We start from the raw sequence: 16,894 nt of genomic DNA on the forward strand, positions 1-16,894 counted from the left end.
TAGAGCAGTATACAAACTGAAAATATTGTTATAGTGCCTGAAAGGGTTCTGATCTCTGTTACAATCTGACTGCTTATCACAAATATATTGTCAATTTTTAAGTACAATGTATTTCTGTGTGAGATTAGTTCAATAAAATCTGAACGTAAACTCCATGGAGCACACAGTTTATGATAGAATAGTCAGCAATCTGGGACAAAGGCTAATGTATATTGTATGTATTGTAACTCGTCCATGTAAGGTGGGGGTGTTATGAATTGTATCGTTTGTATCAATTCTCTACTGATTGTTTTTATCATTGTAACATGAACAACCAAGTAACAATGACTTTGTAATATGCCAGGACTAATGTCTTGCAAGTTTCTCACTGTCTTTTAGCCTCCTATTTCTCTGGTATATTCACATGGATAATAATGATTTACCCATGGATGTTACTTTGTATTGTATTTTTATATTAGTTTATGATTTATTGTATAAACTAAACTGAATGTAACTTGTCCCTATTTATCATACTTGCTCTCTATGAGTGTAGTTGACCTTGAGGAGTGACAATTGTTCAATGAAGCTCACATGTTTTATGACTTCCCATTGTTTTAATGAATGTTGCGCACTATATAGTGCTCTTTTGGAACAAAAAGAAATATTGATGTTTATTCAATGTACATTCTTATTCAAAGTGAGCATATTAAAGATATTGATTGGTAAAAAACTCATAAAATTCAAGGATCAAAGCCTGAATAAATTATCCCATCTATATTACTGTTTCATGTACAACAATACAGTGTGTTAGATATGGCAGTATATCAAAGTGCATATGTAGCAAATAGAAAAGCTGATAAGGAAAGATAATATCTCAATTCAAACAACAGATATGTACATCTATCTGGATACCTTTTTCAATGATAAAGGTCAATTGTTGGTTTGTGGTCAAGATCACTGAGCTGCATATAATTGTAAATGAAGGGCCATACATGTGTATGTCTGGCAGTTATACACTGTTGATTGCATGAGCAGCAGAGGCATCATAGTTGATTGTTTGTAGCACTTGAATTTCAGCAGTGTCTATGTCCGCCCCCCCCCCCCCCCGATTTTTGTAGGGAAACAACAACATCAGGTAGTTTAATCTGCTACAATTAACTTGTGCTTTTCTAACGTTTGATTTAACAATATGAACACTGCGTCTTCTTAATCTTGATTTCTCATAATTCTGTTTAGTACCGCAGTGCATGTTTTGCTTCTTTATCCTAGTATAACGACTAAAGTAGGTGAAATGAAATTGGAGCCATACTGTAAGTGCTGGTCTTTCCCCATCTCTCGTGTCATCTTTATAAATTCTTTCACTATATAAGATTTAGATTGAATTCATAAAAAAAAAGGAAAAAAGATGTCATACTGATACAGGTATGTTTGTCATTTTATTCTTAGAACTGCTTTGTACAGACAGACAGACATGGCCCTGAAAGGAGTCAAGGTGATAGAGATCGCTGGTCTGGCCCCAGCCCCTCATGCTGGAATGATCCTAGCAGACTTTGGGGCAAAGGTCATCCGTGTTGACCGTGTCCAGCAGATGTTGGCCAGTGACCGTCTTGCCCGTGGCAAATTGTCGGTGGCCCTAGACCTCAAGATGCCGGAAGGATTGGAGGCTTTCAAGAGAGTCAGCAAAGATGCAGATGTCCTCATTGAACCTTTCAGACCAGGTACCAATGCCTTCAGGTGGCACCTTTTTCCCTGCTGTACACTACAGACTATACGTAGACCATCTCTCTATTCCGTAGCGATCCATTGAAAGATTTGATACTAGAGTGTACGATGCAATATCCTTGTATTGAATATGTTTTTAGTAATACCTCACAACACACTGTTTACATCTGACATCAAGTGTTCCTTTTCTGATTCTGTTTTTCTTCTCCCTGTGACTGTAACAATTTTTCGTAGTAAAATAACAAGATAAAGAGACTTACATGCTAACTTCTCTAAAATGTTTTTCGCTTGATAATCAGGAATTATCCTGTGTATAGCATAATTTTTTTGAAAGATTTGGCCAATTGAAGAAACCGAAAATGTGAATGATGAAATTGATAACAGTGTGAAGAAGCCTGTAGCATTGTTGATTAAAGCCTCACTAAGGTAAAAATCTGCTGATTGTGAATGATAAGATTGTTGACATTGGTACTGTCCTGTGATCTTGATCTGTCTCAGTAATGATCTGAATCCACAATGGACCAGATTTGAATTTGCTCATTTCTTGCTCTGCTCTCAGGTGTAATGGAAAGGATGGGTCTGGGGCCAGCTATCATGATGAAGGAAAACCCAAGGCTGATCTATGCCAGGCTGAGCGGCTTTGGGCAAGATGGTCCCTGGAATAAAATGGCAGGACATGACATCAACTATGTGTCCATGTCAGGTACTTATTGTATTGATACTTAATCCTACACTGTTTGTGACAAGAGGATTATTACAGGAGAAGCTTACATGCACTCTGGGAATTCAGGAGGGTTACTGGTAGGTGACATGGATCAACCTTGTCAATCTTTCATTTTCATATGGGAGTAGTATTTCTTGTGTATAATTTTCAAGTTTAGGATCATAAGACAAACTAGAAATTGTCTGATTTGCACTTTTTCTGAAATGCTCTTTTTTCCAGTTTGGGTGATTATGTATTATATTTTTGACCCTTTTCATTTTCAACTTTAATAACTTTTGAAAGGATGATATTATTGCCATGTATCTAATGGACGTGCAAAAGTTCAGCTTAATTGAATATTACTATTTGAAGTAAATGTTATGGAGATTTGTTTTCTCTGTTCATCCCATTCATTGCACAAATCACCACTGGGTGAGGTTAAGCACTTGAATAGACCCTAAACTTCAAAGCCTCTTTTCTCAGTTAACACCTTTCAAAAGGATGTACCATTACTTTCTTTCCATTCTTTGGATGAGATACGGAAGTCCATTGATGTGGACTTACATGTATGAGTCATATTAAAGCTAAAAGAGTCTGCTCTTTCAGAAACTTTCAATAACTAAATATCTTTGTCTAAAGACTTTTTGGAGGATTTGTGATGTAGGGTCACATATTGAAAATATGATGGGAATTAAGCAAAAATATATTCCTTATGAAAAATTGACATTTCTTCATTTTGCAATATTCTTCAACAAATTCCTCAACATTATAAATAATGATATACTCCTCATGTATACTAGTGATCATAATGGAATTCCAATCTTGCAAAGATTATGTGGCATCACAGCTAGATATTATGTGACATCACTCTTAGTTAATGTCATAGATTAACTTTATTTGTTACCTCCGCCAAGGGAGGAGGTTATATTTTCATTGGCGTTTGTTTGTTTGTTTGTTTATCCGTGCGCCAAATAACTCAAAAAGTTGTAAAGGGATTTGGATGAAACTTACAGGAAAAGTTAAGAATGACACAAGGAACATATGATTTAATTTTGGTAGTGATCTGAGAATTTTTATGGATTTTATGAAGGATTTTCAATATTTAGGCAGGTAGGGTTAATGAACTTGGGAGTTCAAGCTGCACATATTTTGAGGTTTGCATACACACACTAAAGTGCATGCTCTAGTTTCTGCTAGGGCAAGGCACGCCGCGCAGCTGGAAGTTGATGATGTAACTACTATTGGAAAATTGGGTGACTTTCAGCATGCATGGGATGGGTGGAAATCAATGATCTCTATGGAAGAACAAGATAGATCAGTGGTGGAAATGAGCTGCTTGGTGGAGATCTGTACTCTCAGAGTGCTTCTCTAGTTTTGATTTGGTTTTCTTAAATAGTGCCCCCCCAAAAAAAATTTTACAAAAAAAAAAAAAAAAGAGATCAAAATTTCTGTACTATCAAATATACCCTATCACCGACAACCAGTAGTGTCTGAGGACTAGGTTACGTAGCAGAGGATACTTGGGTTTCATCCTTACGAACAGCTTCTCGCATGATAATGAACTGGGGTTGTCAAGTTGACTTGTGTGCTTTCCTGCATATTTAGGTAGTTCAAATCATAGCAGGGGTGATTTGTCTAAAGTGAATATACACACTATGTACATGTAGATAATGTATGTATTAATTAATATTCAAATGATATTTTGTGTATAATTATAGTATAGCTATACAGTTTGCACAGGAGAGACTTTGTAGAAATTGAATGTATGATAGGAGGCCAGCATTTAAAAGAACTCCACCAGTTCAGCGCATATACATGCTGTGTATGTATCTTTTTGTTTCCAGGATTTTAAATCACATTGTTTTGTCTTGTGTTTTCTCTTCAGGAGTTCTGTCACTGTTGGGAAGAAAGGGGGAAAACCCAGCCCCACCACTGAACCTCATTGCAGACTTTGCTGGAGGTGGTCTCATGTGTGCCATGGGTATCCTTATGGCTCTCTTTGAGAGGACAAAGTCAGGACTAGGACAGGTCATTGATGCTAATTTGGTATGTCATACACCAATATGTACAAAAAGTGTCTGGCCTTGACCAATCACAAGGTCTTAGTTTGTTCAGTGATACACCTGTAATCGTTGGTTGTCTTAGCTCTGCTCATTCATTGTTGCATGATAGATAATATTAACACTTATAGATGATTTAGATGTACAGTCAAACTCGGATACCTCGACGTCGGATAAGCCGAATATCACTTACCTCGGGGGCAAAATGAAAGTCCCGATTGTTCCTATGGAGTTTCCGTGTATTAAAATTCGCGTAGCTCGAAAAAGATAACTCGAAGTTCGGTTACCTCGAAGGGAAATCCAATGTCCCGATCTTAATTAACTTATTGTTTTTCCCAGCATGTTGCTCGAATCGAAATTGCAAACATCACTCGGCATCTCCGATTAAGCGCGCGTGGACAGCGAAGACATGGTCACAAATGTTTTCACACTCGATTGTAAATATTCTGAGACCAGAACAATCGCGCGCCCAAGAAGAAATACCCGATACACAGCTGACAAGGAAAATCCCCAACACCTACCAACACACGTACATGGTATGCACATAGCACCCGTGCCAATGGAGTGCTTTACGATAGCACTACGCGCTGCCCCATCATTTGCTTTTCTTTAACCACTGTGTTTTGATTTTTGATCGAGACAGTCATACCGTGCGCGTAGATTTCTCAACCGTCGGGGCGCACCTGCTTACGTTGACAGTTATATCTTTGCCATTAATCACGCTCCACTGTCTAAACATCAATCTCCCTCGTAGTGCCTTTTTTTAAACTATTTTTTTTTTGCCTTTCACGAAGTTTACTTCCCCGAGAACGCAAGCACTGAAACCTTTTTTTTTTTTTCCCCAGCAATGCGATTATGAAAATCTGGAAGTAAAGGCCGATCACAATGAAGAATAGAATACACAGGGCTCCGCACTTATAAGTTTTATCGGGCCACCAATATCATTGATTTTTATTTTCTGGTGGTCGAAAGTAAAATCTGGTAACAAAAAAAAAAAAAAAAAAAATCAGGAAAAACATTATAAAAATTAAATCGGTCCTACTAAACAGAGACAAATTAATATTAAGCATTATTGAAGTGATACAGATGCCCATGTCTAAAACAAATGAATAGAAAATTCAATCATCTTACTCTGTGTGTAAAGATTTGACAAATAGGCGTAGAGATTATTTAAAAAGTTGATGCCCATTATATTGAGGTCAAAACTTACGTTTGAAATGAGAAAATGGGAGCATTTGCTGACATTTGTTAGCATCCGACATTTGTTTTAGCATTGTAAAAAGCCGAAAGTTACCGTTATTCATTTTTAAATGTAAAAGCAAACAACCGACATTCATTTTAAAATCTTACGGAGCTGAATACTATCCTAATCCATTTCCAAACGTGAAAGCAAACATCCGCTATTTGTTTTAGCATCTAACTGAGCGGATTAATACCATTAATCATTTCCAAATGTTAAATTTATTCTTGCATCGTACGGAGCAGAATATTATCGTTATTCATTTCAAACATCCGACATATATTTCATTATCGAACGGAGCCGAATGTTACTGCTGTCCACTTCCGAAAGTGAAATGAATCATCTGACAATTATTTTATCATCGCATGGAGCCGAATGTTACTGTTTTTCATTTTTGAACGTAAAGGCAGACATCAGACATTTTGGACCATGAAACGTACAGCTGAATGTTACTGATATTTATTTCGAAATGTACCGTAGCAAATATCCAATATTTTTTTATCATCGTATGGGGCAGAATGTTACTGCTGTTCACTTCCAAACATGCCAAACGTAAAAGCAATCATTCGACATGATTAGCATCTTCCGGAGCTGAATGCTATTGACATTTACTTTTGAACGTAAAAGCACACATCCGGCATTTATTTTATCAGCGTACGGAGTTGAATATTATTGTTATTCACTTCAGAACATCAACGCAAACATTCGACATTTATTTTAGCATCTTCCGGAGCTAAATGTTATTGCAATTTACTTTCGAACGTAAAAGCAAACATCCAGCATTTATTTCATCATTGTCAGGAGTTGAATATTATTGTTACTCTTTTCCGAACGTCAAAGCAAACATCAAACATTAATTTTACCATTAAACGCAGCTGAATGTTACTGTTATTCATTTCGAAATTTAAAAGCAAACATCAGACAGTTATTTTAGCATCATATGGACATGATGGAGCAGAATATTACTGCTATTTTCTTCCGAACATAAAAACGATCATCTGACATCTATCTTAGCATCTTCCGGAGCCGAATGCTATTGCTATTTACTTTCGAAAGTATAAGGAAACATCCGACATTTATTTAACCATCGTACGGAGTTGAATGTTATTGTTTTTCATTTCCGAACGTCATAGCAAAAATTCGACATTTATTTCAGCGTCTTCCGGAGCCGAATGTTATCCTTATTCATTTCCGAACGCAAAATCAAATAATTATCTAACATTAGTTTTAGCACCATACGGGGCTGAGTCTTATCGTTATTCATTTCCAAAAGTATGAGCAAACATCCGACATTTATTTTAGTATCATACCGAGTCGAATATTGCCGTCATTCATTTCCACAATTAAACGCAAACCCCTGACATTTATTTTAGCATCTTACGTAGCGGATTGTTACCGCTGTTCATTTTCAAAAGTAAAGGCGAACATCCGATTTTTTTTTTTTTTTTTTTGCTGGCGCGATCGGGCCACCAAAATCTTTATTTCTGAAATTTTGATTTCATTTCCGATTTTCACTCAATTCATTCATATAAAAGTTGATTCAATTCAAATTGACAAGCATGCAAACAATCAGTAGGCACTATAACAGACACCATGTGGAACATCGATAAACGTCGAACATCGATAAACATCGGATAAGTCGAAGAAAATTCGACGTACGCGTACCTCGAAATTCGCGTACGTCGAACCATTTTCTTCAGTCCCGACGAATTCGAGGTATCCGAGTTTGACTGTAGTATGTATTTCTTGATCACTGTCACTGGGGCGACAAGACGTCGTATCTGCAAAATGTCTAATTTTCAGGAGGGCAAAAACACATGGCAGCCAAAGCACTGTATCAAATGGAAGAGCCTTTCCTTTAACATGCCTTGGTGGCTTCACTTTGGAGGTTAGACAGCTAGGATTTGGACAAGACATCACTTACCTGATTATCTGACCATTAATCCAAAAATGTCATTTTCACCAAAATTTCAGATGTGTTGTCGCCCCAACGACGTTGTACTATTGGAAGTGACTGTAATATTTATAATTTCGGGTGATTGCATATATCTGATCATAGTTCTTAGAGTGATCCTAACAATATCTTGTTAGGATGAATGGTTGAGATGATGGAAGGAGATGATAGAAGGAGCTGAATGACAATGTTCACATGGCATGTTTTTGTTTTTTGTTTTTGTTTTTTGAATAGGCAAATACACATATGCTTTGACATTAAACCTACTTGATGTCTGTTGATTTATTTTCTTTATAACTAATCTCTGAAAACAAGGCTATCCTTGCAATCCATTTGAGTTCAGGATCAAAGGTTGATACTGTGTGTTCATGACTCCCAGTTCATTGTGCTGCATAGTGTATGACTGAGAAGATGAGTACTCTAGAGGGATAGGCTGCCCTATTAGCATGTACTGAGATGATCTACTGTAAATGAATGGTATACTGAGTTGAAGCACCCTAAGCCCAAACATGAATATTGACATTTGTGTTGTTACTAAGGAGAATTATGTAATTCCAACAAGCTGATTTACTAGTGATTCAAATTCACAGATATTATATATATATATATATTTTTTTTTTTTTAAATCTTGTAACAAACTCTTTCACCCATTCAAACTTATTTAAATTTTATGTACTACGTGGAATCCAGTTTTTAAGCATTAGATCAACTATACAATAATTTTGGCAACTGCAGGCAAGCCTTGGGTTGTTTGTTGTTATGAGCAACATATGTTAAGATGGTATCAGTGAATTGAAATATGTCAGTAAAATATCATCTTTGCATTAAATGTTTTCAAAGCAGAAGTACAGATACCTTGTATGTTTATTCTTGGGAAGAAATGACAAGGATTACAGTGGATGAGTGGATATATACTTACAAACAGTAATTTTTTAATATACTGTAAAAGTGGATATTTTCGCGCGACTAATTTTTCGAGCTTGGCCGTGTCAGAAGACCTTCGCGTGTTTTTAATTCCGCTGAATCAAGACATCAAATACTGGAACATATGGCACGCAAAAATATTCGCGTGCTTTTATTTTTGCGCTAGCTTCTCGTTGTGCGAAATGTGCGAAAATTTCAACACCGCGAAAATTTCCACTTTTACAGTACTGCATTTTCTGAGAAGTACCAATTTGTACACAAATTCATAGATGGCTGTACTGCTGAACATGTATTTACAAACTGTACCTGTTGACTCCATCCTTTGTGTACAGGTGAGTGGTACAGCATATGTCAGCTCCTGGTTGTGGATGGGGCGTGACCTTGGTGTGTGTGGAGAGGACAGAGGTTCAAATCTCCTTGATACAGGGGCCCCATTCTATGAAACCTACCGTACTCTGGATGGCAAATTCATGGCAGTTGGTGCCCTAGAGCCACAGTTTTATATGCAGTTCTTACAAGGTACATTTTCCTGAGTTTGACAGAAGAAGCAATAAAGTTTGGAAATATTTCAGTAGTAACTGATTCAAGGATTTCTATTCTTGCAGTTTTATGTATTATAGCTAGAGTGAATCATTCACTACACTTTGACTCCTGTGGATTTTTGCAATGGCATGGAAGCATACTGAAATTGCTAAATCCTAGGTATAGTTTTGGAAAATCACTTTATGTCATGGGAAAAATTTAAGACTTTAAATTTTGTGCAATTTCAGAGCAGACAATATTATCACTTCATAATGACAGATTTTACAAAACAACTTTAGCAGTCATGCCATACATCCAAAACCAGTCGGTAATTCGATTCTTGTACATGTATGTATACATGGTCTGTGATAAGCTGGTGTCATATTACAATTTCACTAGAGCAAGAAAACATGAATTTACACTGTCAACTATGTGGCATAGGTTATTTCTTTTTATATCTTCAGCACCGAATATATGATTAAACCTTCATGGCTTTATATTATGGTGTTGAATTTACTTTCTGCTTGTATGACTCTGTTGTCATGAAATATAATATATCTTCATTAAGATAATGGTTTACTTGTTTACATTGTATATTCAAAAGTGGAAAGTGACATTTTCCAAAGCGAGCCATTGTACGTTGTAACCAGTTTTGACAGTTTACTGTTGACTACAAGGATTTCCTTTTTGTTTCTCCTGTTGTCTTTTCCCATTTGAATGCCCTTAGGTCTTGGACTGTCAGAGGATAATGACCTGCCATTCCAGATGAGTAAGGAGGATTGGCCTCACATGAAACAGACCTTTGCTCGTATTTTTGTCACCAAGACCCAGGCAGAGTGGACTCGCATCTTTAGCAACACGGATGCCTGTGTTACTCCGGTCCTGACACGGGATGAGGCAGCTGAGCACCCACAGAATAAGGTCATGGGAAACTTCCTCAAGAACACTAAAGGGGCACATGAGCCGACCCCTGCTCCCATACTCAGCCGCACCCCTGCTATGCCCACTTCCATGGCACAGCCAGAGATCGGCCAAGACACCCAGACTGTGCTGGCTGAGGTGGGTTATAGCCAGGAGGACATCGAGAAGTTGATTGCTAGTGGGGCAGCAGAGATAGGTCAGGTCTCCTCCAAATTATGATGACAAAATCAGGACGCAGCTTTTGATGTCTTTCTATGATTCTATGCAAACATAGTTACTCTGTATGACTTGTACCAAGTAATGAGGTAGATCACCATGGCAATGCAGATGATGATGGATCTGATGGTGTCTGATGCCACATTACTGATGACGGGATGATGCTGTTTGCAGTAAGGACAGGGTAGATTTGGATGATGAGGATATTAGAGTGATGATAGATGACTGATTAAATCAGACATTCTATGAATGGCAGTAATTATCATCCTCTGAGGATGATAATAGTGCTTTTAGTGCATAAACATGTAACTTATGTGATTCACTTAGTGTTTGACTTTACAGACAAGATAAGTTAATTCACCTTAGATTTGTGATGATTATAATTAAGTCGTATGCGAACTAGTGTTAAATTAACAACTCACAAAGATTCCTTTACAGATAAAAATCAGTATCATGACAAGTCTCATAGATGTATTAATGACATTACATGCAAATCACATTTGGACTCATTACAGTAAAGGCAGTTATTTTGTAATGAATATTTCTTTGATTTTTAGTACTTTTTATTGAATGAATTCAGGTTGTACACTTGTACCTGGAATATCTCGATAAGTTAAGCATGCAGAGGTCTCCTAAATGTTGTGTTTCTCACTTACCTATATTGTAGCTTACAATTATGGAAAAATGAAGTCCAAAAAACATAAAATTTTGTCAGGTCTATGAGTATGACCTGGTCAAAATGGCAGGCTGACAGGAAGTTCAGTCAACTTTGCCAGATCTCAAACATCTTGAGGTCATCATTCAGATCAACTCCATTAACTGAATAGATTATAAATTGTATCATGTTTCATTGCGTCTAGGAAATTGTTAATAGACAACCTCATCTAATTTTCTGGGTAACTAGATAAAATCCAGTATGTCATCAGACAGTTTGTTATGTTGGTGATGGGTTCACTACTTTATGTTAGTCGACAGCACATTTTAGGGCGAGGCAAGAAATGATACACTCATACAGACTTCTCCATTTTGCTCAAGACACATATATTATCGCAAGTGGGTAGGCGCAGCTTACACAGTTAGCATTGTGTGTACTGAGTACATCACACAGTCATATTGAGTAAAGTACTTATACATTGCAGATGCAATCTATGATATCATCTCATAGTCTTGACATGGTCTCACACACAATCACACAATTTCACTGCAGTTCTCCAGGAACTTTAGTATGTGAATTAACTCATGGGTGGAACCAACAAAGCACCACATAACACAAGAGAGCGACATTACCAATGGCATGATTTCTCTTGTTTTTTTCCCTTTTTTTCTTGTTTCTCCCACACTGAATTATAAATCACATACAACTTAACTGAATTGCTTTAGTGCAAGTCATCATACAACAGTTATCCTAGAGGATAAGCAACCTTACTAAAACTCTCTTATTTAACTGATATGTTGAGAATTGTGCCAAATGTGTGACACAGGAGATGTATATAAGTAGATTAATAATACCGTGGTTACGACTTTGTTATACTAGTTAAATGACACCTCTAAGCTATCACAGGGCAATGATTAGCTACCTGACCTAGCATGAGCTCGAGCATTATGACTTTCTGTTGGGCAGTTTGTCTATGTGGCGCAGGGGATGTCTGAGCCTTCATCATGTAACCAACTGAGTGGGTTCTATGTCTTTTTCTCCCATTTAATACTATCACCAAGGAAGGGAGAGAAGTTCAGGTATACAACAAATTTTGACACCAGCTTTCGAAAGAGGTTATTGTTTTTACTTTAGTGAGACACCGCTGTCTAGGTGCCTTTGGAGGCGACACCATAGTGTATGCATGGGACCGCTAGAGTAGAAACTGCAGTAAAACTCCGTACAAAAAAAAAAACCATGCCTAACGAAACAATCACACAATTTCACTGTAGTTCTCCAGGAACTTTAGTACCGGGTACATGAAGTAACTCTCGGGCGGAACCAACATACTGCCTCATTAAGAGGGCGACATAACCAATGGCATTAGACATTGAATTTAACAGCTTGTATCCAAAAATTAAACATATCAGAGTGTTTTAACACTGTATTAAAGCAATGTCTTCTTACTGAGAGCGCCATGATTGTCTATTGTTACTGCACACTTGTTTTGTGTAGGTCAGCCTACAATGAATTAACTTGATTAGACTTGCCACGATGTATTGTAAGCAACGCTGCACCAGTCCACCTTTTAGCTTGCCTGACTCTGCTTTCTGGTAAGAAAAGAGAAGTTTGAAGAATGATTGTAGTTCTTGTATCTTGACTGAATTTGTGATTTAGAAAGCACCATACCTGTCTACTGCCTTCAACAAATACTGCTTAACAAGCATTTCTTCATTAGATGAACTTTCAAATAGGAACTGCTCAAGGGAACTGCTATGGGAAAACATGGCATGCACTCTTTGTAGGTGGTCTAAATAGGCAAGTTTGATGCAGGAGCCATTCTGACAGACATTGTCAAGGTTCTGGATACATGTGAAACCTATGCATTGACGATCATAGCCTCATTTACCTCATGTAAAGATATGTATAAGTATGTTCAAAGTATTTTTCTACCACATAACCTCCATGCTTCGTTCAACATAGATATCAGTGTTGAATAGTTATGCACAAACTAACTGTTTATATCATTTGCTATTATATTTTCAACCTTGTTTTTGCCTTCTAATGGAAACAAAAGTAGTGGTAACTGGTTGAGTTAGGTAGATGGTTCTTTACTTCATGATTTCTGTGCAGGGGATGGAAACGTTTTTGCTAGGGACATGTGGTTGTGTTAGCTGACCAGTACTAAAGCCCTGTTTTAAAGGACCTTACCATAGCAATGTCATAACATCTAAAGAACAACATTTCTCTAAAATTCCAATAAAACCCCAGGAGAGAGTGAGGGGAACTGTTTTAACAGACACACATCGAAAATCTTACCTGGGTAGGTTTCTACAAAGGGGTGTTGCCACTGATGCCACTACCATGCTTATTGGCCAACACCGCCTATTCTAGACTGTGCACATACAAAACACTGATCTCAACTACATAGAGATCAGTGGTTACAATCCATGCATGTGATTGGCTTACATTGTATGGCATGTCAATCATTCTTTGTCTGCAATGTTGTGCATGTGGGTTGAGTGTATTAAAGGAATGTTACCTCAGCTGTATTGTAATAGGAGAGTTGCCAGGGTAGTGTCGTAGTAACGTCGGGGTAATGTTGTGGCAGATATCCTAGCTAGCTAGGGTAGAATTTGGCAGAAGTTACCATGGCAACCTCTGAGCAACATTTTGCAGGAACTGTTTTAACAGGCAGAGTGCAAAAAGATTACCCTGATGTTACCCATATGCTGCGGCGGTAACTCTAGTTTGAAAGGCTCTGTTTAAACAGGGCTCTACGCAGGTTTTACTGTACATACTGTTTCTTCAACTGTGCTCACTTTTGCCTGACCGTAGTGTTGGATTTAAGGTGAAGGGAAAAAGTGGGATTTAACTGGATGGTTGGATATACAAGTGTAATTGTTGTATAGCTGGTGATGTGGTAAAACCTAAAGTGGAGTGGACACATGCTTCCATAAAGTCATGTCCACATGAAAAAAATGTTTTCTCATTCTGGGGTATCTACAGTTAAAGTTTGTAAAGCAGTCAGTCATCTGATGTACTGTAAAAGTGGTTTCTGTCGCGTACAGATACTTTCGCGGTTTCCATCGGTGCCGACTTTTTCGCGTGTCTTTAAATTTGCGGTTGGCAAAATCTGTGAATTCACAGTCGGCAAATACTGTTTTATTTTGCATATGAAAACCCAAACTATAATCCAATTATTCTTTTATTTATCAAATAGAAATTGAAATTAAGTGCAGGCTTACCTGAAATCCCGTCTCTCGAGTACTTTATAACATGCTTGTAAAGTTGTAACATCCATGATAAATTTTCTTTGATATTATCCAATCTTGTGTAAAATACGGCAAGAAGTACTCCTGAGTAAAGTCCGATGTGGAATGTACATTAACTGTTCTCACTGTTAATATTTTGCTCAACAATTCCAAGTCAAAACAAACAAATTTAACATATTTACAGGAAATGTTCAGCTATGAGAGCTGTGTTTTTCTACTCCCACTCCCCTTCCGCGTCGCTGTCCTCGTTGTCAGGCACCGGCGCCATCCTCGCCTCAGCAACGGCCTTTGAAATCCCTGTCATCTCGAATCCCTTCCTGATGATTTCCTTGTTTGATGACACGATGCTGTGCGTGCGTACGAGCCACCTCGCGTGGTGTGGTTTGATTGCTGTTGTCCGCAAGTCAATTGACTTCGCAATGGCACTCATGTCTTTCCCATCTTCGATACCCTGGGCCACGAGGCTCGAATACCAGGTGTTGAATTGTGCATTGATTTCCTTTTTGTACGCACTGTTTACCGTGGCATCTAGTGGCTGCAATGCATCGGTACACGTGGCAGGGACATACACAAACGCTGCTCCCAAGTCTTCCGCAATCTTCGCTCTGACGTCATCCATACGATGCGCGCGAAAACGTCAAAAATCAAGATGGGCTTTACACTCGCATCAAGCCCCAGAGGAGCACGTGTTTTGTCAACGTATGGCTTGATCACGTTGTTTAGGTAACAAAGCATGGTATCGCTGGTCGACCAGTGACTTTCAGAGTGCCATATGTCCCAATCATCTGGAAATGGTGCATTGCGGGAATGGCACTGCTCAGTTTTCCCTTAATATAATATCTGGGGTGGTAGTAAATCTCCTGACAGGGTGCATGCCAACAAAACCGTATATTGGCGCTTGTCGTCAATCCCTTTGATCGGAATTTGCTTCTCTCTGCGCACATGCATAGTCCAATTGTTCGCTGGCACTACATCGACTCCTGTTTGGGGCCAATTTATGATAAGTTCATTGGGCGTATTATACTTGTGAACTCAGACGTCCAATACGGCGGAAAAACTTCCCACTCACTTCGGCAAGATCATCGGGATGCTTCTTGACTCCCTTTGTCCCTTTCCTCTTTGTGAAGCCCATGTGATCCATGATCGAGTGATCCCATGCCTTGTCAAGTTGCACATCCGCTCCGTGCTCTACTAGAACAGGCGGTTTTTTTGTTTTTAGTAGATCGCGTGTTCAGGCAAGAACATATTTGTGTTGATAAAACCACCACTTGCACGGATAGCTTTGATGTAGGCCTTAACATCATCGTTGTATTTCCCAAGTATCAAAGGGCATCCTTGTTTAGCTTTGGGCAGCTCTTTAATTTGCACACTAGGATCAGCACTTTTGCATTTCAAATAGGCAGACTTCATTCCCCGAACTGTGCTTTCGTTTAATGTCTTTCCAAACTCCTTGGAGTACTTGCGTCCGGCTTAAGCCACTCCATACTCGGCAGCATAGCGTCCAATCTTGGCCCTGAGCTCCGGAGGGTAGACCCCATAGGAGCCCCGCTTACGAGTTGTTGATGTTGTAGTACTCGTAGCTGGGATGTCCAATTGAGAGTCCCCGGCCCCTCCGAGCTCATCACCAAGAGCACTAACTTCTTCGTTTGCAGCACGAACCGACTGAGCATCTAATCCATTCTTATCATCCCCAGGATTCAGCAATCCCAAACTCTTTTTAGCGTTACAGTTGAACCTCTCGTATCCGGACAAGTCGGGACCGGGGCTCATCCGGATAAGGGATTTGGCCGGATACGGGAGACTCAATGCTTTATACATGTACAAATACATACACATGTACTGATGTAGCCCATTGTAGTACCACATGTAGTAATGTGTATACCGCAACCTTTTCATTGTTACATTTGGGGATGTTTGGGGATGTTGAAATGTCTGAAGGTAAGCAATTTGGAAGGAAATTTGATGCAATTTATGTTAATCATATTGGAAATAATATGTAATTCATGTGTGTTTGGGTAGGAGTTCTCAAGGAGTTGGGAATCCCCTTTCTTCCCGTAATTATAAAAAAAAAAAAATCACGGCGAGATTGCGTCCGGATAATAGAGAGATCCGGATAAAGGGAGGCCGGATAATAGAGGTTCAACTGTAATTAGTTTGAAAAACCAATGCATAATGAAGGAATTGAAACACTAGTACTAGTAGACAACGCGCGAGAGAACGTGACGTGAATGAGATTAACAGTGTTTGTATGCATTCTTATAATGCGCACTGCTGTACATGAATGAATTCTTCTGTTTTAACACACTCCCAATTACTAGTAATTAACCGTACAATGACTGCACGCGTGGGGCACGCGCACAGGAGTTGACCTACATTGCGTGGTATCGCTGTGTGTGTGTTGACCATCAATCTTTGCGGAATCTTTGTGTGTGCATGTGCGCAATAGCGTTGTAACAAGCGGCGAGTTCAAAACATTTCCTTGCATGGTTAATTTCGTGCGACTTTTCAAAACATTTTTGCGTGATGTAAATTTCGCGGTTCAACCTCAAAGCGCAAATATAAAACCACCGCGAAAGAAACCACTTTTACAGTAGATAGTACTAGGAATATGACAGTTTTGTTGGTTTTTGTATTCTCAGTTCAATATTTATACAAGATATGTGCAATTCATCTGGGTTTGTTAAGAAGCCTGTGTGTGCATGTTTGTAGCACATAAGCCAAATTTCTTATCAGTTTTAGAGAGA

The 16,894-nt window shown here is 38.5% G+C and overlaps 1 protein-coding gene across 1 annotated transcript; it reads left to right on the forward strand.

The window, feature by feature from the left end:
* Positions 1–1,443: 1,443 nt before the first annotated feature.
* On the forward strand, positions 1,444–10,244 carry LOC140230867 (alpha-methylacyl-CoA racemase-like). The gene is made up of 5 exons (XM_072311011.1): positions 1,444–1,697; positions 2,261–2,404; positions 4,290–4,450; positions 8,915–9,101; positions 9,832–10,244. The coding sequence occupies exons 1-5, from the start codon at positions 1,451–1,453 to the stop codon at positions 10,242–10,244; spliced, it is 1,152 nt and encodes a 383-aa protein (XP_072167112.1). The 5' UTR covers positions 1,444–1,450.
* The last annotated feature ends 6,650 nt before the right edge of the window (positions 10,245–16,894 follow it).

The sequence above is a fragment of the Diadema setosum genome, chromosome 7, assembly GCF_964275005.1.
Source record: "Diadema setosum chromosome 7, eeDiaSeto1, whole genome shotgun sequence".
Lineage (NCBI taxonomy): Eukaryota > Metazoa > Echinodermata > Echinoidea > Diadematoida > Diadematidae > Diadema > Diadema setosum.

Bases quoted from the DNA above. Each gene is read 5' to 3' on its own strand.
- LOC140230867 (XM_072311011.1), top strand. From the start codon at position 1,451: ATGGCCCTGAAAGGAGTCAAGGTGATAGAGATCGCTGGTCTGGCCCCA. The intron at 1,698-2,260 runs GTACCAATGCCT...CTCTGCTCTCAG, and splicing joins CATTGAACCTTTCAGACCAG to GTGTAATGGAAAGGATGGGT. The intron at 4,451-8,914 runs GTATGTCATACA...CTTTGTGTACAG, and splicing joins AGGTCATTGATGCTAATTTG to GTGAGTGGTACAGCATATGT.